Source organism: Triturus cristatus, chromosome 5_2, assembly GCF_964204655.1.
Source record: "Triturus cristatus chromosome 5_2, aTriCri1.1, whole genome shotgun sequence".
NCBI classification, from domain to species: Eukaryota; Metazoa; Chordata; class Amphibia; order Caudata; family Salamandridae; genus Triturus; species Triturus cristatus.
In genome coordinates, this window is record NC_140588.1 from 875,236,082 (window position 1) to 875,262,161 (window position 26,080).

The following is a 26,080-nucleotide window of genomic DNA, read 5'->3' on the forward strand; positions in this document are numbered from 1 at the left end:
TTTACATTTGTTGCACTATGTAGGGAACATCTGCATCCTTGGTTCTTCTTTCTCATCCACAGCATAGTACCTCCGGTGAAACAGTTCCCTCATTCTTTTCACCCACTTATTGCTTTTCAACTACTGGGGATTAGTCATTCAGGTGCATGGCCAGTAGTTGTTTCATCATTCCACTTGTGCCAAAGAGCACATCCTGGAATTTACACATTGCAGGTCCCAGATACACAGCTGCATGCCATATTTTGTGTGTTTACTTGCTTCCCTTTTCTGGGGTGTGGGAGCAATTTCCACACCAGAGATTCTCATGTAGAATGATCTGCTCTTCCACCCTTGGACGTTGTTGCCACTTCTAATACATCATCTTCTAGATGTACCATGGTAGATGGGTGGTCTTGACTGGTTCCTGCTGTTAGCTAGCTCTGACAATTTGTCATCCAGACATTTTAGACACACCAGGAACTTTCTTCCCACAGTCTCTAGGAAGAAAATGAAAATGGTGTCCTCCAAAGGGAGGGACCCTGTAGGGTATGGGCATGTTGATAGAAAGTGGGCTGTGAGCAACCAATCAGAAACCTCCTTTCTTTTTTGCTCTTTCAGGATTTGCTGATACTCCACTATTCATCCAACATAAACAATATTATAGTACTATGAGTAATTTTCTGGGACAATCTCTTTAGAGAGACTTCTTTATTGAGTTCTGCAAACCCATACATTTTTTATAAGTTGAGTTTGGTATGAAAATTGGTTAGAATATATGCTATGAGGGTCGGGTTTATCAAAGCGTAACTAAGAAGCTAGACCTGTAGTTGTACATTTAATTTTTCTGTGTTGTAAGCATTGTAGGAATCGCAGTTATCAGCACTAGAAGTGAGAATTCAGAGCATTCCAGATCCAGCCTTACTTTTTTAACGTGAACTGTGGGGCATCTGCAAATCCTTATAGACATTGCAGTGGTTTGATTAGTTCCTGAGAGTGTTTTGCTCCTCACTCAAAAAATTCTTAATTTACATGCAGAGATCATTGAGTTCTTTGACTTAGGAGATCTCTTCAGCAAAGGAGATTTTTTTTTTGCTGTGCTTTATTTTTAGTGGAAACAAAACGTTCTTCAAAAATGGCATATGGACAAGAAAATAAGGGAAGGACACATCCAGAAGGAAGAAATAAATTAAAAAGATAATCTGACGGCAGATACCTGGTTGCCAGAGAATCTATTGTATGGAAGTTTTTCACCCTTTCACTGGGTGAAAACAATTGTCAGCCAAGTACATAATGTGCACTTTGTATAATCATAAGCTCAGCAGGGGTAGCCAGGAAAAATATAACTTTGGAAGATCATGAGTTCCTAAGCATCTTGAAGCATGGTATGAAAGACAGTTCATTGTAGAAAAAAAATTGGGGAAGAGGGATGCTCTTCTCCAACCATGTCCTATGCCATCCCTGCTGCTGAGCAATTGTCGGAAGACATTTTATAGGAGGAACAGGACGTTTTTGGTCTGCTGGGTTGCACTCATTAATATGTGGCCACGGTCATCTGCAGTAGTGAGCAAAGTGCTGTGTTTGGCTGAAGCAAATCAGAGAATTCTAGAAGATTTGCAAATTTCTCCAACGTGGGCAGCCCCGGGAGGCCGCGACCGTTCGTGGTCATAAAGCTGCCGTTCAAGTAGAAAATCTCCTTGAGCGGAAGCAATATCAGCTTGAGAAGCTGCACCATCTGGCATGCATTGTGGTGCAGTTTGTGCTGATCTTTCAGCGCAGAACGAGCTCCCAGCACTAAATCATAGTGCAACATGCCTATTTACGCTCGTATGCAGAATTCCGTAGAGACTTTTTGTAACTGCGGTATTTGGCAAAGTTAAACTCAGTGAGTTCTGCCCAGGTCTAGTCATAACACTAGCACTGTTGTTGTTTCCCCAAAAATATCAAACTCACACAAACTATATGTATAAAAATAGATAAGAATATATGTTGGTTGTTTTGTATGTGAGTAAGAGAAAGAGGGTTACAAGGGAATGCCAACACCGGAGTGATCAGTGAGCATCAATGTCCGTTGCGCATGGCCTTTAGCAGTATGTAACGGGAATTGTCCAGATGGCCTGAGCACTGCACCCTGCGCCAATGTACAGCTGAGCATGGCAAAAGGCCTTTTGCAGCTGAGTCGTTGCAGCCACAGAGTGGTTGGGCACAAGGCCAGTCATTTGAGAAGTCATCAGGGATGTCATTTAACATGTCACGAGTGATGTAATATGTGAGATCATTAGGAGTGAATGGTGGGACATATGTTGGAGTTAGTTTACTAAACTAAAACTGGTGAATTTCAGTGTGTATTTTAAACACTAGTTCTTATCCATTTCAAATATATATACACAGACACAGCAGCCACCAGTAGGTAGTTATAGTTAGGTCGCTTTTCCATAGACTGAGCATCTTTTGATTTGCTAATAACTTTGGCCCCGTTTAAACTGCTGAACAGAATTCCACTATATTCGGCAGGAAGCTAGATCTTGTTCCACAGATTCGGTGTGAATTCATTCAGTAGGATTTGAGAAATTAAGGGTAAAAAATAAATGTCTATTTTGGCAATTGGGCTCTGAGAGAGTCTCGCAAGCCTCTTTCAAGCCCACAAAAATAACGCCCTGTGATTGAACAAGAGGCTTGTTTTGCCTGTGAGCCATCACACTCTAGTGGGAGCCTATGAGTCTAACGAGAGCGTGCATTCTGATTGACTATCTGTTGGAATGTTAGAAATTAAATTGCTGCAAATACTGTTTTATTTTGAAAAATTAGAGGTGTTGTGGAAATGAAATTAAAAAGCTATATAAGGGGGCAGCAGAGAGGCATGCTGTCCCCCTAAGTTGAGAGAGGTGGTGTCTAAGGGATAACTCCTGTGAAAAAAAATAAAAGAATATTGTTTTTAACTAATTTTTACGACCTCGCAGCACTCTAGCAAGATTGTGAATAGTAAAAAGACTTGTATGAGTTTTGAATATGTTCCATCAGTAGAAATGCATATTAAGGTCATTGTTTTTGAGAGGAAGTGTGGAAGAGATAAGTTCTGTAATGAGTAGATGGTTAATTCCTCTTTTCTCAAAAAAAAGTTACTATCCTGTGTGACTCTTGAGGGATCGTGATCAGTAGAAAGGAGTAGGTGATGTTTGAATAGACTGCAGAATTCACACTTGCTACTGTAGGAAGGAGTATTACTGGAGATGGTGTTTGTCAGCGTGTACTATTTATGCCAAGGTCTTGCAGAAGATGCTAGTCCAGGTACACACCCTACTAAACTCACACACCATCTGAGATAGAGGTCTCACTAGAGATCCTAGTTTTCTCCATTCAGCCTACCACGTGCACCTGTCATCTGAGAGAGAGGTCTGGAAGGACATGGTAGGCTACACACCCTACCACGCCTAGCCATCATCTACGACAGATGTCTGATAGAAGAGGGTTGTCCATGTACATACCCTAATACATACACCTGTGATATGAAAGAGAGGACTTAGTGGAGAGGCAGTCTCTCTCCATGCACCCTGGTACGCGAACCCATCATCTGATAGAGAGGTGTGGAAGGGGAGGGCAGTCAATGTTCACACCTTACTACGTACTCCCGTTATATGAGAAAGAGGTGTGAAAAGAGAGAACAGTCCTTGCAGACACCCTAGTATGCATACCTTTCATGTAAGAGAGGGGTCTGAAGGAAGAGGCCAGTCTCTTTTCACACCCTACTGTGCACACCCATCATCCGAGAAAAGGGTTTCGCTGAAGAGACCAGTCCCTCAATGCACACTACTATGTACACCTGTCATTTGAGACAGAGGTCTGAATGGAGAAGCCAGTCTTTCCATACACCCTACTAAACACACCTGTCATTTAAGAAATAGGTCTCAGTGGAGAGGATACTCCATCCCACATACTACCATTTCCCTAGTTTTAGTGATTACAGTACACTCTCTCAAGAGTAGCTCACAAGCTTCAGAGAGTGAAGCTTGTTGCACAGACATGTGCGATCTCACAAGACCCTCACGAGAATCTCCTATGCTATGTATGGGAGCCTCATGGCTCTCGTGAGTGTCTCGCGAGAGTCATCAAGAAGTAAAAAAAAGGGGTACATAGTAGAAACAACATACATTATAAAAGTATAGGGTAGCTCTGAAAAGACGTTTTTCAAGTAACATTTTGAATAGCTTTATTTTTTGGTGTTTTTAAAATATTTTTGTATTTTTATTTAAAAAGGGATTAAAAAAACAAGAAACAGAGTAAAAAAACAAAACATTTCCTTCAAAACAAAGAGAAAATTGTAGAAAAAGAAAATGTTTTTAAAAAACTACTGCCTAGGTGGACATTTATGATCCTGGACAAGCCTAGCCCCTGCAGCCCTGCTTGCCTCAGAAGAATAAATAATCTGCTTGAATAAGCATCAAAAAAGTTTTTTTTTAGATAAGCAGAGTTGTTATCTACTTGAGCGGTGCATACCTGGGCAGGCACAGTGTTTCTAGTTTGAAAAGATGTGGATGTCCCTGATGAGTTTTCAAGCTCTGCAGCACGGGCTAACTCAGCCCGAGCAAGGTGCTCAGCCCGAGCAAGGTGCTCAGGGTGCATAACTCTCAAATGTCGCCACATCCCAGTGGTACTCATGGAATAGTGCTTGTTCCAGCTTCCACTGCTGAACTCTTTTTTGCATATGTTACGAATTACATATTTGTAAGACACTTTTCCCACCAGGTCTCATCTGAAAAAATTGTCAGACTAAGGACTCCCTGAATGGCTGCGGTGGCTGACTTGCAGGAACAGGAGTAGGGTTCTCATCTGACTCAGATGATGACATTCTGATAACAGAAAATCAGCAAAGTCACAGAGGTAGCCAAAAAGGTGTAATCACAGAAAAACTCAATAGACAAAAGAGCAACAAGGAAGAATTCTTTCGTTGCTAAATAAAGACATCCATATGAACCAATCACAATGTCTTTCCTCACCCAGGCGTCTCTCGGTTGTCTTGCAAGAGGCCGGCGAGACCGTAAAAAGCAGAGAATTTTCTTAATATCTCAAATTCAACAATACATCAAATGTTTTTCTACTTTAAACAACCCTTCACTTCTTACTTTCTTCAAAACTGCAAAAATAAGATGCTATGAACTTAATTCCAAATGTACGATCTCTCAAGCGGATTCCGAGAGCTGGACAGGAAGTACAGCCCCCTTGCAGTCCTTGCAGAAGATTGTGTGTTCGGCTCCCAAGATCATCTCACAAGAGCCATAAGTTTTCAAACAAAATAATGAATACAATATACAAACTGCATGACTTTATAATACAATAATAACTGACCAGGTGAAAAAGAACATTGTACAACAGATTAGTACAAAATGTATAACTCAGCGATCTTGCAAGACTCCTGCAAGAGCAATCACACACCTTAAAATAGTAAAAACACATAGTTCACAAAGACTATGAAAACTATTCTGGGAATATTTCTGTATATGTGGGTTACAAAAACTAAGAAGTTAAACATTCTCAGCACATTGCTGGAGTAGTTAGTGTCTATGTATTTTTAAATATATATATTTTTTAAAAGACCTAGAAATTCACTGAAAAAACAAAGGTTACAGTAACCTTATATTTTGGTGTAATAATAATACACATTTTTGATTTTAAAAACCTTAGAAATTCACTGAAAAAAACAAAGGTTAAAGTGATGTTATAGTTAGGTGAATTTCTTTGAGCCAGCGTTAACTTATTAAACTAAAAAAAACACAAATTCAGAAGTTATGGTTAGCAGTACCAACTATAACTTGTACCCCCGCCTTGTACTACTTATGACCTCACATATGATATTGCTCATGACTGGTTGTATGACATCCCTAATGACGTCACTGATGGCATCATCCAAGCTTTGTTTTCCCGCATATTACTGTATATAAATGCTATAGCTTTACACATACTATAGTTCACATTCGCAATCAACCCGATATATGGGAAACCCTCATTAATGATGGTATTCAGTCTGTATACAACTGTCCAGAGAAACCCAAAATAGTAAATGCCAATTCCAAAACAAATGACCTTCTATGGACAGCTTTTATCTGTATGAAGACCCTGACACCCACTGAAGCTATGTTCAGAAATGACGTTGATGTCACTAGAGAAGTGAGTACTATAAACAGTGTTTTCTCTATGGAGACAGTTCTCTCTATACCACACTGTTTGCAAATAGCGAAACTCTCATGAAATATACACCACAGAGTATTGAAATTAATCTACTAAGAACAGCGTACATTCTATGCAACAGTTGTAAAAAACACCGTTTGCTAAAAATAAACAACATCTGAAGGTGCTAGAGATCATCCTACCTGCACTCTTCATACTGTGGTAAAATCTTTACAAATAACCCTTCTTCTGTAGCAAAACAAGCACACATACATAGGTTAGTAATAGGAGCACACATTCTTCCAAGTTAAGTAAAAATAATCATGCTGATATGATTCTCTCCCTTATACCTCAGGGCTGCTTATAAAAGTTAGTATCTACTACGCAGAATCTTTCTCCTTCTGGAAACTTTTTCTGCAGAACCAAAAGGTTGTCTGGAGCATAATAAATACAAGTCAACTGTCACTTGCACTCAGAGTTACTATTGAATGCAAGCATTTATAATGGGTTCAATACCTCTACACACCTATGGTGTATTAGGACCACGCGTTTTGTAAACAATTATACCGATTAGCTGGACACAGGTTGTACAAAATTCAGTAGAAAAGTAATATGGTAGTTACCCACCACTGTTCAAACTATACAACAAACTAACACTCATTGTATGATGTCATCAACAATGTCATTTGGGATGTCATCAGTGATGTCCAAAATGATGCCATAGGACATGTCATTAGTGATATCATATGTGAGGTCATAAGCAGTGCGTGATGGGGGCAGTGCTGCTAACTACAACTGCTGAATTTCTGTGCTTCTTTTTTTTCAAAATATTATCAATGTCACTGAGAATGTCACCTAACTATACCGTTACTTTAACCTTTGGTTTTTTTTCACTGAATACCTGTATATATATATATACACACACACACGCATGAACGCCGGCACGTGCGTGCGCACACACACACACACATATGCACACTAAAATAAAACCAGAAACGTTACAGGGACCTTATAGTTAGGAAATAGAATTTCAAAAACCTTGGAAATTCAATGAAAAAAACAAAGATTGCAGCTTTATACCACAAATGGCACGTGATAACAGATGTTTTCGTGGACAATGTAATACAGGACTTAAAAAATCTGCAGTACTAGCGCAGCACAACAAAAGAGAAAATTCAACCCCCAAGAAATGCAAATTCAAAGGACGATAAAGAGGATCTAAAATGAGGATGGAATATTGGTAAAACCCTCAGATAAAGGAGGGAATGTCGTTCTCTGGGGACGAGACGCATATAAGAAAGAGGCACTAAGTCAACTTGAAAATAGAGAGTGCTATAAACAGATTGAAATGAAGGATTCCGAATCTGTTAAGGAAAAATTCTTTGGCAACAAGAGGAACTGCTAACCTGAGATGAACATATGTTTATGAGGTAAAGCAATCCAGTGATACCAGTCTTCTAGATGGTACCAAAGGTGCATAAAAGTATTAACGGTCCACCAGATAGACCGATCATATCTTCATGTGGAGGCTTACTTGAAAATGTGCCAAAATATATTGACTATTATCTTAACCCAATTGTGAAATCATTGACATCATATAAGAGACTCCACCGATTTCTTAAAACACATTTATGATATAAGATGGTAGGATACTATGGTTTTGTTAAGACTGGACATTGCAACACTCTACAAAAGTATAAGACACGATGATGGATTGAGAGCCACAGAATATTTCTTAAATACAAGACCTATGAGATTCTTGAAAGCCTTTGTCTTTATAAGCATGTTTTATGGGGGGGCTTTAGTGAGATTATGAAAGGTTGAATCACCGGGTGTTGTAGGTTTATATTCATATTTACGTTCACTTTGATTTAAATTCAAATGACACTGTTAGTTTGCATTTAGCAGCTGGTTTAGATGTGTTTTTTAAATTTTCAGTCACCCCTGACGAAGGACCTTTGTGGCCTGAAATGCATTGGGTGGAAATTATATGAGTCTACTTCATACGTAAAGTTTACCACGTGTCGCTGTTGAAAGCCCGGATGGGCGCACAGAAGACATTTGAAAATTTAAAATACAGAACCATGTTGGAATCAATCACGCTGTCCTCGCTGTGAGTGAAAATGTATGGATTAACTGTGGAAACTAAAAATTATGACAAGCATACTGGTTTACTTTTTTTGGATTAAAATTGGAGTATAACATGAGCAGCAGTTCACCATGAGGATAAAATCCTTCATTTAGCAGTGTGACTGATGGGGGCGTAAATATGCGCCCTATTGGTGCTTCATCACTTTTAAGAAAGTAGGCGTTTTCTTGTTTAACCATTCTGTGTGCCTCTGCCTGGTTGTGGATTGACTGTCTGGTTTTGGAGTGGCATGGCCTGGGGATGTGCACTGTAGACAGCCACTGGGGGGTTTGAGGTGTGCCTGGCCCTTTCTGGATGACTCAAAGCTGAGCTGAATAGACCTTGGCTACATTTAGATTGGTGGGAGGAGTTTCCCTTGCACCTGAATAGGACCGGTCTCCATTGCACAATGCTGTTTCCACCCCCTGTGGTCATACTGCTCCTGTGAGGACAGAACTAGTTTGGACTGAGCTCAGAGACCCCTGTACAAAGAAGAACCAAGACAAAATGATGGGGTATAAGTAGTGGAACTAAAAACCCCAGACTTTAGTTCACTTCTGTACTCAAGAGGAACCTTTGACAAGAAGAAGAGCTGGAGAGGTGTGAGGAGGAGTACTGCCCCTTTGCCTTGTTCTTTGTGGGGTTGACCTGCAGTTGCTGCTTCTGCAAAGAAAGTACAAAGACTGGAACTTTGCTAATTAACCTGCTTGAAGAAGAATTTCCAATGGCCTGTGTGTGCTGACCTCCAGTTCTGAAGTCTCAGGAATACAAAGACTTCAACCCAGATCCCCTGAACTCCATTGCTGAGGGTTCTGATCTGCCAGGAGGTACCTGTTCCAGTAGTGGGCCTCTGGAGGCTCTTCCTGCTGTTGAGAGCTGGAAGAAACCTAAGAGAAGCAAGAAAAGTAATCTCTGACGCCATCAGCAATGCCGCGACCTGCACTAAGGCCAGGGTCCCCACTTGTGAAGTGCACGACGCACCACCTGGCCTGCACCGCAGCTCCAACATCCTTCGACGCATGCAGTTATCGGCCTTCCAGACGCCAGCGCTCGCATCAACTCTGTCACCGCCAGCATCCAGTTATCGCGGTGCCGATAATCGCCAAGGGTGACTCCACGAACTTGCTGACTTTGCTTTGCCTCACCAGAACCGATGCCTCACCGCCGAAGCAACTGATTTCCCCTGTCCTGGATTCAACACGTCACCTCCTCACATACACTGCGCTTTGCTTACCTTCTGGCAGCCAGGAAGCTGGCCTCGACCTCGGTACCAAAGCCTCACCTCCAGGGCAGCGTCCAGCGACTTTTTTCCAAGGTACTGTTTGTTTGGGGATCCGTGTGAATCCGTGCCTGACGCTGCACCCCTCGCGATTGGCACCGTACTCTGGATTTATTGGTGTCACAACATCGTAAGAGCCCCAGGTGGAGCTATTTGTTTTCTACAAGCTTTGTTTTGGAAAGAACTGTTTTTGAGTGCTATTTTACTACATGTATGTTGGACTTTTGTCTTTTGCTCTGGGAAGGGAGCGGTGCAGCCTCCCTCCTCTTTGGGGGGAAAAAACAGACATTGGGGATAGGGTTCCCAGGATCTAATGAGGGGGTAGGAGGGGGCATGCAGTCCCCCTCCCCTTTAAAAAACATACAATCCATGGTTCTCCTTTTTAATTGCTACTGAGTATACAAAGGCTCCAAATCACCTGCAAGCTCCACCCATTTTACCCACCCCTTCCACGTTAGTAGTATTTGAAAAATAATCCAAAATCCGTGATGTAGATGAATGAATGCATCATTGATTTATTGGAAGACATTCTCTTCTGTATTGACTGTCCCAAGATGAGTGGGTTCTTTCTTATTGTCTGCTGGTCTGAGAGCAGAGTCTACGATCTCCCTTTTAATTGCCGCTGACTATGCAAAGGCACCAAATCACCTACAAGCTCCGTCCTTTTGGCCCGCCCTTTCCAGTTAGTACTATGCAACGGTGTTCCTGCCATTTTCAGGCTGACGGACAGTGTGTTTTCTTTACAATTGTACATTGAAAAGCAATCTGAAATCTTTGATGGGGGTGACTGCATTTTTGATTTCCTGGAGTACAATCTCTTCTGTAGTGACTTTCCAAGACAAGTGGGTTCCTTCTTGTCATCTTCAGGTCTGAGAGCAGAGATCAAGGTTCTCAATTTTAATTGTTGCTGATTATGAAAAGGCACCAAATCACCTACAAGCTCTGCCCTTTTAGCCCGCCTCTTCCACGTTAGTAATAAGCAAAGGCGCTGGCTCTGCGTAGGTTGGCCACAGGGCCTGCCGCAGGCCAGCCCCTGTTGGCTACTGCCTGCTGTGCACAGCCAAAGGCCGTATGCAGTGTGGGGGTTAGCTGCCTGTTGCCTTGCGAGACGGGTGATGGCTTCAAGTATCTATTTTTGGTCAAAACCTTAGAAACTCACTGGAAAAAACTAAATTTAAGGGGCATTATATTTACGTGAATATTTACGGTTTGAACCTAAAAAACACAGTAATTCACCAGTTATAGTTGGTTGAGCTAACTATAACTTGCGCCCTACCATGCACTGCTTATGAAATCACATATTATACCACTCATTACATGTTCTATGACATCATTTATGACATCATTTATGACATCAATGATGACATCACTGATTACATCATCCCACGAGATGAGCTAGGGTATTTGATAGTTTACATGGTAGCGGGTAACTACCAAATTGGCTTTGAATTACTCTGACCTGAAGATATGTTTATAAACACATGGATGACAAAACAAATGCATATAAAAAGGAAGAGGATTTGAAACAAAAACGCATTGGCAAAGTAAAGTATTGACCTACCTGCCTTGACACTGAATCGCGCTTCTCTTGAGGCAGATGTGCACATATGATCAGCCAAAATTGCCATGACTCACAGAGAAATGTCTGAAGTGTGCGCACCAATTGCCCCATGCAGGATGCTCTTCTGGGCAGAATCAAAATGTGCGCTGCAACTAAACAGACTATTGGATAAATAGGACTGACCCAAAGTCCCTCAATCTATGTCGTTTTTTTATTGCATGAGGCTAGCCTAACAGTTAAAGCTGACTATGAGCGCCTTCAATCAGACCCCTGCTCGTTTGGCCAGGACCATGGGATTATAAATATCCCTCGTCCCTGACAGGCCAGGATGGATTAAAAAAACATTCTCCGGCCTTGGTGAGTGGTGAGGGAAGGATACATGGCCCATACTACATTGCTTTATCCATGTGTATAAGGGGTCACTTTCCTCCTTATTCAAGGCTAACTTATGGGGAGGAGTTAATTCACAAGTTACACATGTATTGGTAGAATGCAAAGGTCAAATTCCACGTTGTTGTAAAAGAGCAACTTAGCTAGCTCATAAGTCACTACTTGATGAAATGAATGAAATGAAAGCCGGATTTATAAAGTACACGCTACTCCGAGGGGTGTCCCGCGCAAATGCAGTAAAGGGTGCTGGATGATTACTACACTTAGTTTGAGAAAAAAGTTTCAGAGTCAGTTTGATTGAAGGTCCGGTGGGGGTTTATTCCAAGCCAAGGATCCCAAATAGGAACAAGCATTTGCAATGCAGTACGTCTCGCATTTGCGAGAGTTTAAAGTATTGGCATTGTAAATGACAATGTCTTTTACTTATCGGTTCAAAAAACCAACACATACATAAAAGGCATTGCCATTTACAATGCCAATAGCTCAAACTCTCGCAAATGCGAGACCTAGTGCATTGCAAATGCTTGTTTCAAAATAGACTTTGTTTGCCGGTGTGAGTTGAATTGGTACACAAAAGAAAAGAAAAAAGTAGCACTGAAGGGGAGAGCAACAGGAAGTGGGGGTTGTGAGGAATAACAGAGGGCAGGTGGGTGAAACAATATGGGGGCACGGGTGGGGGAAGGAACATGGGAGTGTTGGGAGAAAACGAAGAGATGCTGCACTGGACGTATTGTGCAAGAAGGGTGGTGATTAGGTGCCTTGGGACGGGTGAAGCATACAGGTGAAACGGGGAGAGTAGTGTGAAAACGGAGAGCTTAACAGGAAAAGGGTGTGATGAGATCTGGCTTAAGGGCTACAGCTGCCACTTTTGGAACCTCGTTGGAGTCCCGGCGTTGGTTCAACACCCTGTAATTCTGGCCAAGTCACTTAATCTCCCCGTGCCTAAAGTAAAATGAATGTGCCCTTGTATAATGTAAAGTGTTGATCTTGTAAAGCGCTCCAATACCTTCCGGTGAGTTCAGGCTATACAAAAACTGAGAAAAAGTAGTAAACATCACCAGAAAACGGCCTAAAAACACAGAATAGTTTGACATACAGATGTCACTTGCATTGAAACGCAGGCTCTCTAAATAGATACTCATACATGTATGCGACTTAGAAGTTGCTTTCAGAGGCGTGCGCAAACAGTCGCTCCAGCTCTAGGATAACAATAAAATACAACTAGGATCTAATTTTGGGAACGCACAGACCCCTCAACTCCTAATCACGCGCTGCACTCCTGCTGACAATGATTATTAGGCAGTGGGTGAGGCGCCCTGCACAGAGTGTTTGCATGTGGCACAAGACTCCTCCGGCCAGGCAGAAGTAAATTTGGTCTCTGGCTCTTTGTGAGCCATTCTTGCAGGGCACAAAGTAGTAACTTTAAGGCAGCTGCCTGTAGCATGCTTACTTGGGCTGGAGCTGTAGGGGTCCAGGATGAAAAAGATCGCTCCGGAGAAACTCAAAGCCATTCGATCTTTCTGGGGGGAGCAGACTTAAAGGTAGGGAGCGGGGAAGGGCTGGTCTGCTTTCCTTGTCGGTGTTTTTGCTCTGGAACACATGAGGCTGGAGGAGGAGGAGTGAGAGTGGGAAGCTGCAGATAGCCTCTTGCCTCCACCTCCTTCACATACATTGGCAACAGGGTGTGGGTGCGGTCTTGGCATCAGCTCATCTCGTTGATAATACAAAATTCAACATTAATGCCGTGTTTAAAAAAAAAAGAAAATCCGCCGGCAGAGAGCGTTTGTTTTGGAGGCAAGAGAAAGTGATAACCAGTGAGTTCCCCCCAAAATGTTAAGTGCACATAAGCTTCCTGGCGCCTTTTAAACAATGAACCAGAGCGACTAAAATAAAACTGAAAGAAACTTATAAAAAAGAGTATGTGCGTGTTTAAAATACACAATGCATTACTCGAGCAGAGGAAAAAACAAGTTCCGGCGTCCTGTGAGTGCTGCATGGGGCAGCAGGCACCCTTTGTAAAAGTGAAAGCGCGCATGGCGCACTGCAAATACAACAAGGAAGTAGTCCCTAAATGTAATAATACCAGCCCAGCAGCGTAACTAAACAGTAGTTGGTCGGTGCCGCTTCCCGCAAAACGGAAGAAAAACAGAAGTGACGTTTTGCATTGCGAGCCAACCATAAGCAAGCTAACAACAGTAATGCAACATTAAACAAATGGCGAGCAGCAGGACATATTGGCCGCCAATGGGCGGAGTTTCACTCCACAATACAGATTAGTTGATGTCTCGGAGAGACAGCCGATCCGCGCTGCCTAGGCGAGACCTAAAAAGAGCGGCCGTCTGCTTTCAAAAGGTGTATCCTGGGGATTTGCACAAATAGTCTATTGGAAGACCGCTGTTTCTTGTAAGGGCAATACGAAAGTATCCTGGCCGACATCTTGGCCCTTCTAATGTAACGCTTTAAAAGTAAAACGTAGGGTTTTGAAAAAAATGTATGTAATGAAATATAAGTCTTCAACGGGAGCTTCAGCGATATGCGAGCAGCAGCATTTTTGTATTACCTGTATTTTACTAGCTAATGCGAAAGACTAAGGTGCATTTGCAAGGCAGTGTGTAGAGGTGGTGAAAAAGTACTTCGCTACAATCAGCCTCACTTTGGCTCTGGCAATAGACCCTTCTTCTTACAACAAAGCATCAGCAGTAATCTCCAGTATATTCTATATAATAGAAATCTACAGTCTTTATTCTACTCTCCAGTGTTTTAATACTTTTCTAGTCCGGTGTTTCTCACAGTATTGCTCATACCAGGTCCCTATAGGGTGCAGCACAATGCACAACTGCTCTTTTATTTTGACATTTATAGTAATATATGTATGCATACCAATGTTATTTATGTTTCATTTTTTAATGGTTTGCTGTCAATGTTGCATACTCAAAAAGATTATGGACCAAAAAAGTTTAATCCAAATCTTACAAACTGGTTCATAAAGTATGCTATGTTTAGCAGTAAATAAGATGCCAAACTCAGCATATACTACATTTCAACTGCAAAGGTATTATTTGTGGTGGTAGCAAGACAAACTAAGAAAAACATAGACATGAGCCACTTAACTGTGTTTGAGGGGCAGCAATGAAGTACAAAGCACAAAAGCCAAAATCCTTTACTACTGAGGCCCACTTTGCACAGCACAAAGCATTTATTTTTAACAATAGGAGACGCGGGTGCACTTACCCTGTTTGCTCCACGGCGCACCGTCAAGATGAGTGCCTGGTGCAGACCAGGATAGTGTGCCCTATTAAAATGAATGTGCTGTCCCAAAGGCAGCGCATTCTGTAAAATTTAGAGTGGCTGCTTCCAGGCTACTCCGTGTTTCTCTGTGCAGGGAATATGCCACCTGCACTTTAAAGAGGAGAGAGAGATTACCTTGCATGCAGGTACATGAGTCACTGCACCTGACTGCAGGGGGATGTCTGGGGTGGTCCATGGGATCCATTTTCCCCCTCCAGAGGGCTGTCCTCAGGGGGCGCATTCACTGTGTGCCACCTTTTAGCAGTGCACTGCCAGTGCACCTCCTAAGGGCATATTTACCTCGGTGCACGCGTCCAAAATATGGTGAAGGCGCAGAAGCAAAGTGATTCCTTCATTCACATGTGGCCATGCCCCCATTCAAATCCGGGAACACCCTCTGAAGATAAGGTGGTGCTACATGTGCTCCTGCGCTATCAGTATTACAGAAAGGGCAGCACAAACGTCTGCAGATCTTTCTGTGAAATCATTTTACCCGGGGGCACAACAGTGGGCACCCATGCCCTTTGCACCCTTTGGGAACTATTTATCTTAGGGCCACTGGGGTTATCAATGGGAAACCACAAACAATGATACAACCTTCTTTCTACGAATTTCTGCTGCTTTACTAAGACACTTTTATGAGGCGTTTTCCTATAACCAACTGTGTCATTCCTCATACTCTCAGCAACACTACATACCTAAGTGCTGCAATGCACACTGCACCATGTTTGGAGCATGTCTCTGAACCCAATATGCCTCTACCAACATTTGTCACATAGGACATACTAAATTGACATAGGACATACTAAATAGAAATAGGGGAGCTCAAGCCAGGCACAGGCATACGAGTAACCGTCTGTCACTACACTACTGCGGCATCCCTCCCACAGCGCCATGAAACCGCCTTGTGTAAGTCCACTCTACAAATGATTTTAACATAACATGCCTGTAGTCTGGCTCAGCCGGAGATCCTATTGGAACCTCGAGCCCATAATGAGCTGAGCTTTCATGAGGCTTCTGTTTGCCACCCTCCCTCCAATCAGGAGGTGGCACTGTGGCCAGAGCTGCCGACTTTGGTACTGGGGAACCAGGTTCGGCTATCTGAGTCGGCTTAACATCCTGTGAATCTGGGCAAATCACTTGTTCTTCCTGTGCCTAAAAACAATGCATGTGCCCTTGAGTAATGTAACTGGTGCACAGTGAAAGCAATTCGATGCCTTCAGGTACAGTTCACACAATTAAAAACGGCAGAAAAATACACAACAATGTAAAAACAATGCCTAAACACAAGGAAAGACAAATATAAACCCATTTCGGTTTGTACAAATTGAAACCAGAAAACCTCAGAAAATCACTATCGCATATGCAAGATCAGTTGTACCAAAATGTAGTATGCTTGATTTAATAGACTCAAACTCTGCTCTATAATAATCTGGTCCACGTACAGGGCTTATATGACAATTGTGTTGCCTCTCAGTACACTAATGGGTTGCATTTAAAAACTATACTTTTTAATAAGTAATTCTGAGTGCAGTACTGTATTGCGACGTATCAATGTCAAAATTTCACATGTTAAAAAAATACACTTTGTTGTACTTTGAAGCAACTTTATTATATTGTACCCGATGTTTGTTGTGTGATTTACATAGAAAACATTTTCAAGACTCAGCTCAAGTACGGGTTGTAAGATCCGAGCCAGACCCTCAGCTCAGCTCTGGCTCGGCTCTCCCTGTTAATTTTTTGGCTCGCCCACCTTTAGTGCTACATCCATAACTCTCCCGACCATACACTCCAAAAAGGCAAAATTCACATACAACATGCACAAGGACAGAAACATTGAGAAGGGGGATTTGGGTCTCACATTGGCTTTTTTGCTTCAGCTACCTTTAACGATTGGCTGGTACTGTTGTCCAACAGTTTGGTATCATCCCACTTAATTTGACGGTTGTCTTCTTGTTTTGTTGCATGTCAAGCTTGAAGTACTGATAGGGCAAAGCAGTTTGTTTTTCTTTTCATTTTCTTGAACAAAGTTCTATTAATTATGAAGTCTTTTGAAAAGCTCTTTGCTCTGCAGTGGTTGCTTCACGGCATGGATAAGAGGGATGTGCAAAGTATAAATATTAGATTGTAAAACTTTGTGAGCCATCTGAAGGTGTCTGGTGAAGCCCTTCACTAGTGAACAGTACTGTCTGCAGCCAGCTCCTCCCTCAACTAGCCTGATACGTTTGCCGGAGCATAGTGAGATGCGCCTTCCCAGAACCTAGGCAGCCTGATGTTATACTCCTCTGGTCCTCCTCCCACTGCTCACCTCTTGCCAAGCAGTAAGAAACGCAGGATAATATTGGGGCGCATCAACCTTTGGGGAGAGGATGTAGTCTTACGGCTAGAGCAGTCGACCTCGGAGCTGGGGAACTGAGTTTGAGTCTCGGCAGGGACGCTCATCTTCATGTGATTCTGGGAAAATCACTAAATCTCCCACGCTTAACAAAAATGAACGTGTCCGTCTGTAACTAAACTGGTGCTCATGTAAAGCGCTCTGATACCCAATGCCTTCGGTCAAGTTTGCGCTATATAAAACTCTACAAATGTATTTTTGTTTAAAGAAGATTGTTTCTTCTTCACCAAACAAAACAATGTTGTCCGCTCTTTAATTACTTTAACTGGTGTTTCCTGTGCTTCTGCTTCTTTCTACCACTTCAATCAGCTCTTTATTGCAAGCGTTAACACTGGCCACAAGAAACCTGTAAATAAACACTTTTCTAGCAAAAACATTCTGGAGCAATTGAATTTCCAGTCTCAATCTTTTGGGAACAGTCATAAAAAGTTAAACTAAAAGACAGAGGATAACCAGAATGAATTACCAAATAATGTGTTCAAAATGTAGCTTGCAAGCATGAATTCGGTCAAGACAGACACACCATTTAATTCTTCACAGGTTGATATAATGATATTTGTCGCTGTGTCCATGGCAGTGCCTGGAGCCTCCTTCTCAATCCCCCTGTCTGAAATGACATATGTTGGGGTTTCACAGCAGTAACAGAGCCTCAATGCACTGGTCCCTCTGCTCAGAGTCCCTGCATCCTGTTTTCCACCAAGGCCCAGAGCCCTTCAAGCTTGCGGGTGATGCTGCCACTACCCCGTCTCCTGCCCGCTCTACCCTACCCTACTCTCCCATATATTTCACACCCCTCCCAGAATGCATGCAGCCTGATGCGATGCTGCCACCAGCCCGCCTACTGCACCAGACTTCCTCTCCAACCTGTGCTTAGGTCCCCTCCCAGAGCCCCATCAACGCACATGATGCTGCCACCAGGCCTGCATACACCCGCTTTCTTATGCCCAGTCCCTGCTATCTCCTGAAGCATGACCCGTCAGTTACACCAGCCCCTCTCCCACCTGGTGTCCCCTTCAAAGTCCCCGTTCTGTTTCCTATCAGATATCCTATTTCCCAATAAACAATTTTACAGTTAGCTTCATTTTATTTATACTGCGCACCAAATGCAGAAACAAACCCAAGTTCTTTGTGTCCACAGATAAAAAAAAACATATCTGAGATGAGGCATAGTACAACAGACAAACATAACTCTATATGACTAACAGTAAGGTTTTTTTTAAAAAAAAAGACTGATCAATCAATCAGTAGATTTGTAGAGCTCTTCTTGTCACTAGTGAGGGTATCCAGACTCTGGCAGGGTCCAGTTGATTAGTGAAATAGACAGGACTTCAGGGACTTTCTGTACTCTGGAAGAGATGGGGAGGTCTGCAGATGAAAGGGTAGCTCGTCCCATGCCCCTCCATTGACCTCTGTATCTGCTATGTTGGATGCGTGGGGTGAGGGTTAGAGAAAGGGAAGCGGAACAGAGGTGTCTGGTGGGCTGATGGAAGTCCAGGCAGTGGTTCAAGTAGGCGGGTCCGCAGTTGTGAAGAGCGATGGATTCATACGTCAAGTGCTGGAACTGGCATCCTTTCTCTATAGGGAGCCAGTGGCGCTCTGGGGTAGTGGGTGATGTGCAATTTTCTAGGGAGATCCAGGATGAGTTATAAATATCTGCTTCCTCCAAGTGGGAGCTGAACCATGCAGGAAGACGGCTTGGGCTGCAGGGATGCCCCGTTGTACCCCAGTGTGTTCTCCATGGGTGCCCCAGGTGGCCACCCAGGCAGCCACCTATAATTGATATGGGCCCGGGTGATGTGGTTCTCAGGGCCACAATAGACTCGGCCACGTTTAAAAACTGATGGTCCTGGGGGAATCAGGTCCCCATGGACGAACGAGGCTCTAGGAGGAGGAGGTTTCGCATGGCCCCCATCTCCTTTAAAAAAAAAAAAAATGGCCCCAGGGGATGAGATCCCCGGTGCCTAATAAGTATCAAAGAGGGGGGCCATGCGCCCCTCCCGTTTTAGTGCATTTGGCCCCGAGGATTGGGGCCGCCGAAGCCTATTAGGGCTTGGGATGGAGCTGAATACCCCCCGTCTCCTTAGAATATAGCCGGGGCAATGAGGTGCCTGGGACCCAAGAAGACTCATTGAGGGGGCCTCTCATTTTTTATTGTATTTTGCCCCAGGGGTGGGGGTCTCCTGGGCCTATTAAGGTTTGGGGAGGTCACTGCAATCTCCCCTAGATTTTGGCCCCGGGATCCAGAAGGTTCGGGAGGGGGGGCCATGTGGCTTCTCCCGTTATTATTGTATTTGGTCACGGGGATGGGGTGCTCAGGACCTTTTAAGGCTCAAGGAGGGTGGCTGTATGCCCTCCTCAATCAGGGGTTGGTAAAGCGCAACTACTCATCTGTGAGGGTCTCAATGCGCTAGAGGGCGGATAATATAAATGTTTTGTCCAAAGGCCTACCCTACGCTGTGCACGCAAAAAAGTTGTGCACGGTGTGGGTTGGTAGTCTGCTGGGGGGTTTGGTGACAGGGCTTAGTGGCAGGCCAAGCCCTGTGGCCAGCACCCTACTGCACACGTCCAAAGTGTGTGTGCAGAGTGGGCTTGGTTGCCTGCGGGGAGCTAGAAGCATGGCCTGGCTGCAGGACAGGCCCTTAGGCTTGGGGCTGGCGGCCTCCATGTGGCTGCCTGTAAATAGTTGGATGCACCAACCCCATGCTGCGTGACAAAAGGCTGTGCGCAATGTGGGGTTGGCTGCCAGAGTGGGGGTTAGAAGCAGAGGCTGCCTGCAGGACAGGCCCTGTGGCCAAACCCCTCCTGCCGCAGATGGACAAAGGGTGGGCGCTAGCTTTACGTATGGTAATAAAATACTTCTTTACATTAAAACAAAACAAAAACTAGAAATTCACAGGAAAAAACAAAGGTTAAAGTAACGTTATAGTTAGGTGTGATAAAAAGATATATATTTTTAAAACAACCCATAGAAATTCAATGAAAAAACACAAAGCTTAAAGTAACGCTATAGTTAGGTGCATACGTCAGTGATAACATTAAAGATTTGGACAAAAAAAAGGTCATAAATTCACCAGTTATAGGTATCAGAGCCAACTATAACTTTAGCCCCTGACATGCACTGCTTTTGACCTCACATATTACATCATTAATGATAAAAAACTCATACATTCACAAATTAAAGTTAGCAGAGATAACTATAACTTGCACCTCCACCATGCACTGCTTATGACCTCACATACTACTACATCACTTATGACATGCTCTATTACATTATTTATAATATCACTGATGACATCTCAAATAATATCATTGATGACATCTCTGGTGACATTATCCAATGAGTGTATTTGTTTGTGTTATAGTTTACATGGTGGCAGGTAACTACAATATTACTTTTCTGCCTAATTTGGTAAAGCCTGTGTCCAGCTAATGGGTGTAAGTGTTTACAAAATGCATGTGCTTCTAATGCACCATAGGTGTGTAGAGATATTGAACCTGTTATAAATGCTTGCATTCAATAGTAACTCTGTGTGCAAGTGTCAGTTGACTTGTATTTATTATGCTCCAGACAACCTTTTGGTTCTGCAGAAAAGGTTCTAATTCATCATAGGTGTGTAGAGATATTTAACATTTTATATGTCTTTGCATTGAAGAGTAGCTCTGTATGCATATGACAGTTGATGACTGGTGTCCATTATGTTCCACACAAGTGTTTTGGTTCTGTAGAAAGTTTTTAACAGGGCAAATATTCTACGTAGAAGATATTCCGATGGCAGCTCAAAACATTTCTTTACACAGGTATCTTAGAGTGACTAGTTTCTGTCATCTTTCAGAAGTTTCACCCCTTTCCCCGTCACACCATGACCTCAATTTAGAGTAACAGCATGCCTTAAAAATTTATCAAATAAATAAAAATACAAATAAAAAAACAATTCCCTATCATAAAGCCTAAATATTTGAAGTCTCATAACATCCTATGTGTTTCTTGATATACGTGTATATATCTATGCCACAGTCATTGCAATATAAGAAGAATTGTTTTCCCCCTTATTCGGGTTGTTAAGGTCTTTGTATACAATCTAGTCTTGATTCTACCCCCCATCTCCTGTTTTGTCTTCCTCCTGCTACCCATAGTATAACCTTCTCTTGGTCTTCTTAATTGGATCTCGTTTCGAAGGCAGTTTTATTTTTAATGTTTTACATTACTTTCAATTATTTTCGGGGACTTGAACATCTGTAACTATTGTTGCATATTTTTGTCCCTGTTTGTGGGCATAAAGTATGTTTAGAGGCTCCGATTGTCTGGTTCCACGTACATTCAGTCTTTTTTCATTTTTCTTTACTCAGTTCCACAAAACAATACATCTTTATTCCATACCCAATACTTTTTGTACTCGATTGGGTGAATACCTTCTTGCCCTCTCTTAGCGCCCCTAAATTTATGATGTTGTATCTACTGTTTATCTACGATGACTTTGCTCTGTTTTGTAAATTTCTGCTCAACCATATAGGAATGTATTAACCCCTTCAGCGCGGCGCGGATTTCCGCGCCACGCTGAAGGTTCCGTGCGCGGGCGGGGCCATGACGGAACGGTTCCGTCATGCGCACAGCGCAACCGACGTGCATGACGAAACCGTTCCGTCATGCGCGTCGAACGGGTTAAAGGGAAACTGCTAGCCTGAAGGTAATTAAGTGTTAATTATACTTGTGGAACTCTAATGAAAAGACCAACATTTCCATAAAAAGGCATGATTGTCACATATGAACGTTGAGTATAATGACAAGAAAGTAAATGTAAATCTAAATACCATGAGCTGAAACGTGGCAGACTCCACGCAGGAGAGGGCTCCATTATTTGAATGACCACTCAGAGAACAACCAGGCATCCCATTCACTCAAATCCCAGATTGTTCCACCTCCCCATTACTATGTAAAACCTCTTTTGCTCCTAAGCCGGGTTCACCCTGCAAGTACCAACTTACTTACAGGATCACATGTATGCATTGTCTGTGTTACTGTGATTGAACCATGCTCTCAATCATAATGCTTTTCATTTTGTTTCAGTTTTACCACAACCCAAATTTCCAAAGGGACCATCCATATTTAGTGCAGAAGATGAGGAGGAGAGTAGGCATCAAGAGCAATTCTCTGGACTGCAGATCAGTGCAGGTGGATTCTGTGACAGCCGGCGTAAAGCGAAGAAAAGCATCCACTGCCAAAGAGTTCATTTCCCGCATGGACTCAAGCAGTCAACCGAGTTTGTCTCAGCCATCTTCCATAAAAGAAAGGAAACAGAAAGCAATCCGAAAGAAACCAGCCAACGAAGTAAATGCCAGGCTGAACACTTCATACACAGTGACGCCTGGATGCGCAGTGGGGAACAGCAGTTTCGCAGATTGTAGCATTCAAAATGGAACCCCTAACATGAATAGTGATCCTGGCATGGATTTTGGTGCGACCAACTCTGCTTATCAATATCCTGCTGCTTCTGGTGCGGCTTTTGAACACATGATGGGGCTCCAGCAGCTACATTCCGCATGCCCTCACTTTGCCTCCATCAATGCTCAGCTTACAACTATGATGTCCTTCTTCAATCCCTGGCTCTCAATGTCCCTTTTAGCAGCAGCTTCCTCTGTCCACATGACCGCATCAGCACACCAGCAACTTCCACCAGCTGGCCACTTTTGTCAAACATGCACCTGCCATACTGGCGACGAGACATCTGTCAACTATGAATTACTGAGCTCAGGATCACCTGAAACACCGTAGGCTCTCTCACTCAATCTACACTTTCAGATGTATGTGAGGCTTATAAAATAAAATGGAATAGTTGCATATATAACATTAAAAAATGAATTTGTGTTTTCTTTTTTTGCATTAGGTCATCGCCTCTCACAAAAGCAACAAAGTCACTTACCTTAGTACCAGCCTTGGCATTTAAGCAAAGTTTGTTTTGTTTTAAATGATGCCTGGATGAAATGGAAGGGTTGATGATGCACAGCACCCATACACCTGTTGTGATAGATACTGCTGGTCTTGCCTATCAGAGCATATAAAATGGAGTTCATCACAAATTAAAAGGATATCTTGTATCTGTGGAGGTATTCCATTATAATTTGAAAATCTTGTTCTCTCGGTTGGAACAGCTTACGATTTTATATGATACTGTAAGGGTTCAGAGGATGAATTTGTTACAGACTTCCCTTACAATATGTACAGGGAGGTAGCAAGGTAACTGACTGTTGGTAACAGAAGTGGGAAATATTCCATCCTGGAGAAAGGTGAAGATTGAGAAGTCCACCGCACTCTCGCAACAGGCCTGCTACTTGAAGAACAGCTGAGCAGTGTACACAAATGCACTGGCCTAATGTGACATCGCCAGTGTATGTGTGAGAGGCAGCAGTGAGGGCAGGCGGGTGCTGCAAATAATGGCAGATGTTTCAAGGCTAATGGTGAGCAAATGGTTGGGCCTGAGCCCAGTGCGCTCCAAATCTGGCCTCCAGGCCCCCATCTACCCATCCCCTATGCTGACCCTTCAGACATGCAGCTACTAAGAGGAAGCTGTCGGGTCTGGGATGCATAGACAGTGAGGAAGCAATTGCTAATGATGCCATACCTTTGTTACTGACATCCTCCTCACGTCGCCAGCCGTCTCTGCATTCTGGCAACTTCTACTCATGGCGGTCGGCCTCATTCACAGGGCTGAGGAGATTGCAGCTCTTTGACTCCTGAGCCCTGGTGAGGCCGAGCACCTTCAGGCAGTTCCCTATAGTGCCCTCAGCTTCCCCACCCTGCCACCTGCTGCAGAGGAAAATGCAGATCTCCAAGGAGCCAGGAGTCACTACCACTGACCAGGAAGTAAGTGAAGTGGACTGGGTCAGAGTCAAGTATTTTATTTCTAGGTTTTCAAATTTACTGCAAAAAAAAGAAAAAGTTCAAGCATTTGACTATCAATATTGACGCTGCAGACTTTTGAAATCCATGGCTAAGTGCGTGATAATTATCTTGTTTTAAGGAACTGGGAGTAGTGTCATGGTAACGTGTATCACCGATGGAAACCAGCAAGCAAGCTGTTGGCCTGTATCCCCTGTGTCCTCCTACATACCTCAAGGTGTCTTCCCAATACATTGATCCACACAATCATCTACCCAGATCATGCACCAAAAAGCACTGTCCCTGAACACTTTGATGCCTCGCTAGTGGTTATCAACTGCATTCTCTGTGTTTCTGAGATTCAATCGTATACTTCCCATATATCCTGTGGCCTTTGTGTACTGGGTGATAATGTGGAGTATGTGTCTGCAGGTACATGGTAAATGGCAGCCAGTCTTTTAATTTGGGTAGTGGGCCTCTCAGCCATGCTATAGCTTCAGTACGTTTAGCCAAGAGCTAGTAATTTCCTAACTGAAGCTGGAGTTTCAGCTTTACACTTCCAAAAGGACAGCCAATGGTGATGGCTCCACGGAGCCACCAGAAATTATAACAGTTGCCACAACCACCAAATTCCAGAATTGAAAAATACCCGGGGACTGCCTGGCTATGTGGAAAAAATCAGCCTTAGCGTATGTGTGGCAGCAGCGACAGGCTTGGTTTATGGGAGGGAACTAGGCAAAGATAATTTCATGCCCGAGTTATTTTGTCTGAAAACAGCAGAAATGTCACAAACAACCATCAATCTCAAGACCCAAAACAGTCTCCCAGTTCCAACATGCTGGGCATACTATATGTACACAAGTATTCATGAATTGGGGTATCATTAAGGAACCTAACCCTTGGTACTTTGGGACTGTTTCAACATTGTCAATGTTTCAAAGCTAGGTTGTTTGCCTGTGACAGTAGGATAATTGGCCCATACTGCTTGTCCGAGTCTGAAGTATGTCAATATTTCTAATATATGAGAACCCTTAAACTTGTCTACTGCCAGGAACCTGCTATCCTCCAAAGGGTTTACTAAGACTCACTTTCTATCAATTGCTCAGTGCCTTCATGACCACTACAACCTGCGCCCTAGGCAACAGAAGGTCAATCATCATTAACAAGGCTGGCGAGTATATTTGGACATGCCCACCTCCCAATGTGCGCATCTTACCGCCTGAATCGAGCGGTCTGCTTCACAGCGACAATCATTTCTAATGTACAGCATTCAGTTTGATCCTTTTTGATCACTGAGTTTGGCATGTGGAAATATGGGGTAAAACTATTTGCAACAAAGTCAGACTGCACAGTGTAATAGTATCTTTTAAAAACTGGGGCTGGAAAATTCCCTTTATCATAAGGTAGCATCATAACATTTCACCATAATCTAGCCTGCGTCCGTGCCATTGAAAGCCATGAAATTATGATCTGTACATTGACAAAGAATGATTTAAATAGGGGTGTGGCAATATTGGTAAGTAGATACAGAAACGTAGGCAGCATTACCATTTTTATTACAGCAACTCTGCTTGCCAATGAAAGTGGCAGTCTAATCCACCTCTCCACTGACACCCTAACTTCTCTATTAATGGACCCAGGTAAGAGTCATGTATGTCTGTCTGAATGTGTACACATAAATGACTGAGTGCATGTGTGTGCCTGACATATGGCTGAGAGGAGATCTTTGGCTGAGAGAAAGTCAGTGGTGATTAATGGCACGTCATGGCTATTGGAATAATGAGGCCATTTACTGGGGGCATTATGGTTGACATTTCGGTTATCCCTCACTCAATGGGTGTTAGAAATGGGATTTCTGATTGGCTAAGGCTTGCGCCAAAGCCAGGCAGAGACCACCACTCTAGTCAGGGCAAGGGAGTTACACGCCAAAGATAACCCCTGCTCACCCCCTTGGTAGCTTGGCACGAGCAGTCAGGCTTATCCCGGAGGCCATATGTAAAGCATTTGCGCACGCACACAGCAACAAC

The 26,080-nt window shown here is 43.2% G+C and overlaps 1 protein-coding gene across 1 annotated transcript in view; it reads left to right on the plus strand.

Annotated features, from left to right (window-relative positions):
* LOC146829352 (uncharacterized) overlaps positions 1 to 22,949 on the plus strand; it is a 56,976-nt gene extending 34,027 nt beyond the window's left edge. Inside the window, exon 2 of the mRNA XM_085606683.1 lies at positions 22,245 to 22,949. Coding sequence (XP_085462809.1) covers positions 22,245 to 22,949 — 705 coding nt within the window. The remainder of the gene's footprint in view (positions 1 to 22,244) is intronic.
* Positions 22,950 to 26,080: the final 3,131 nt, after the last annotated feature.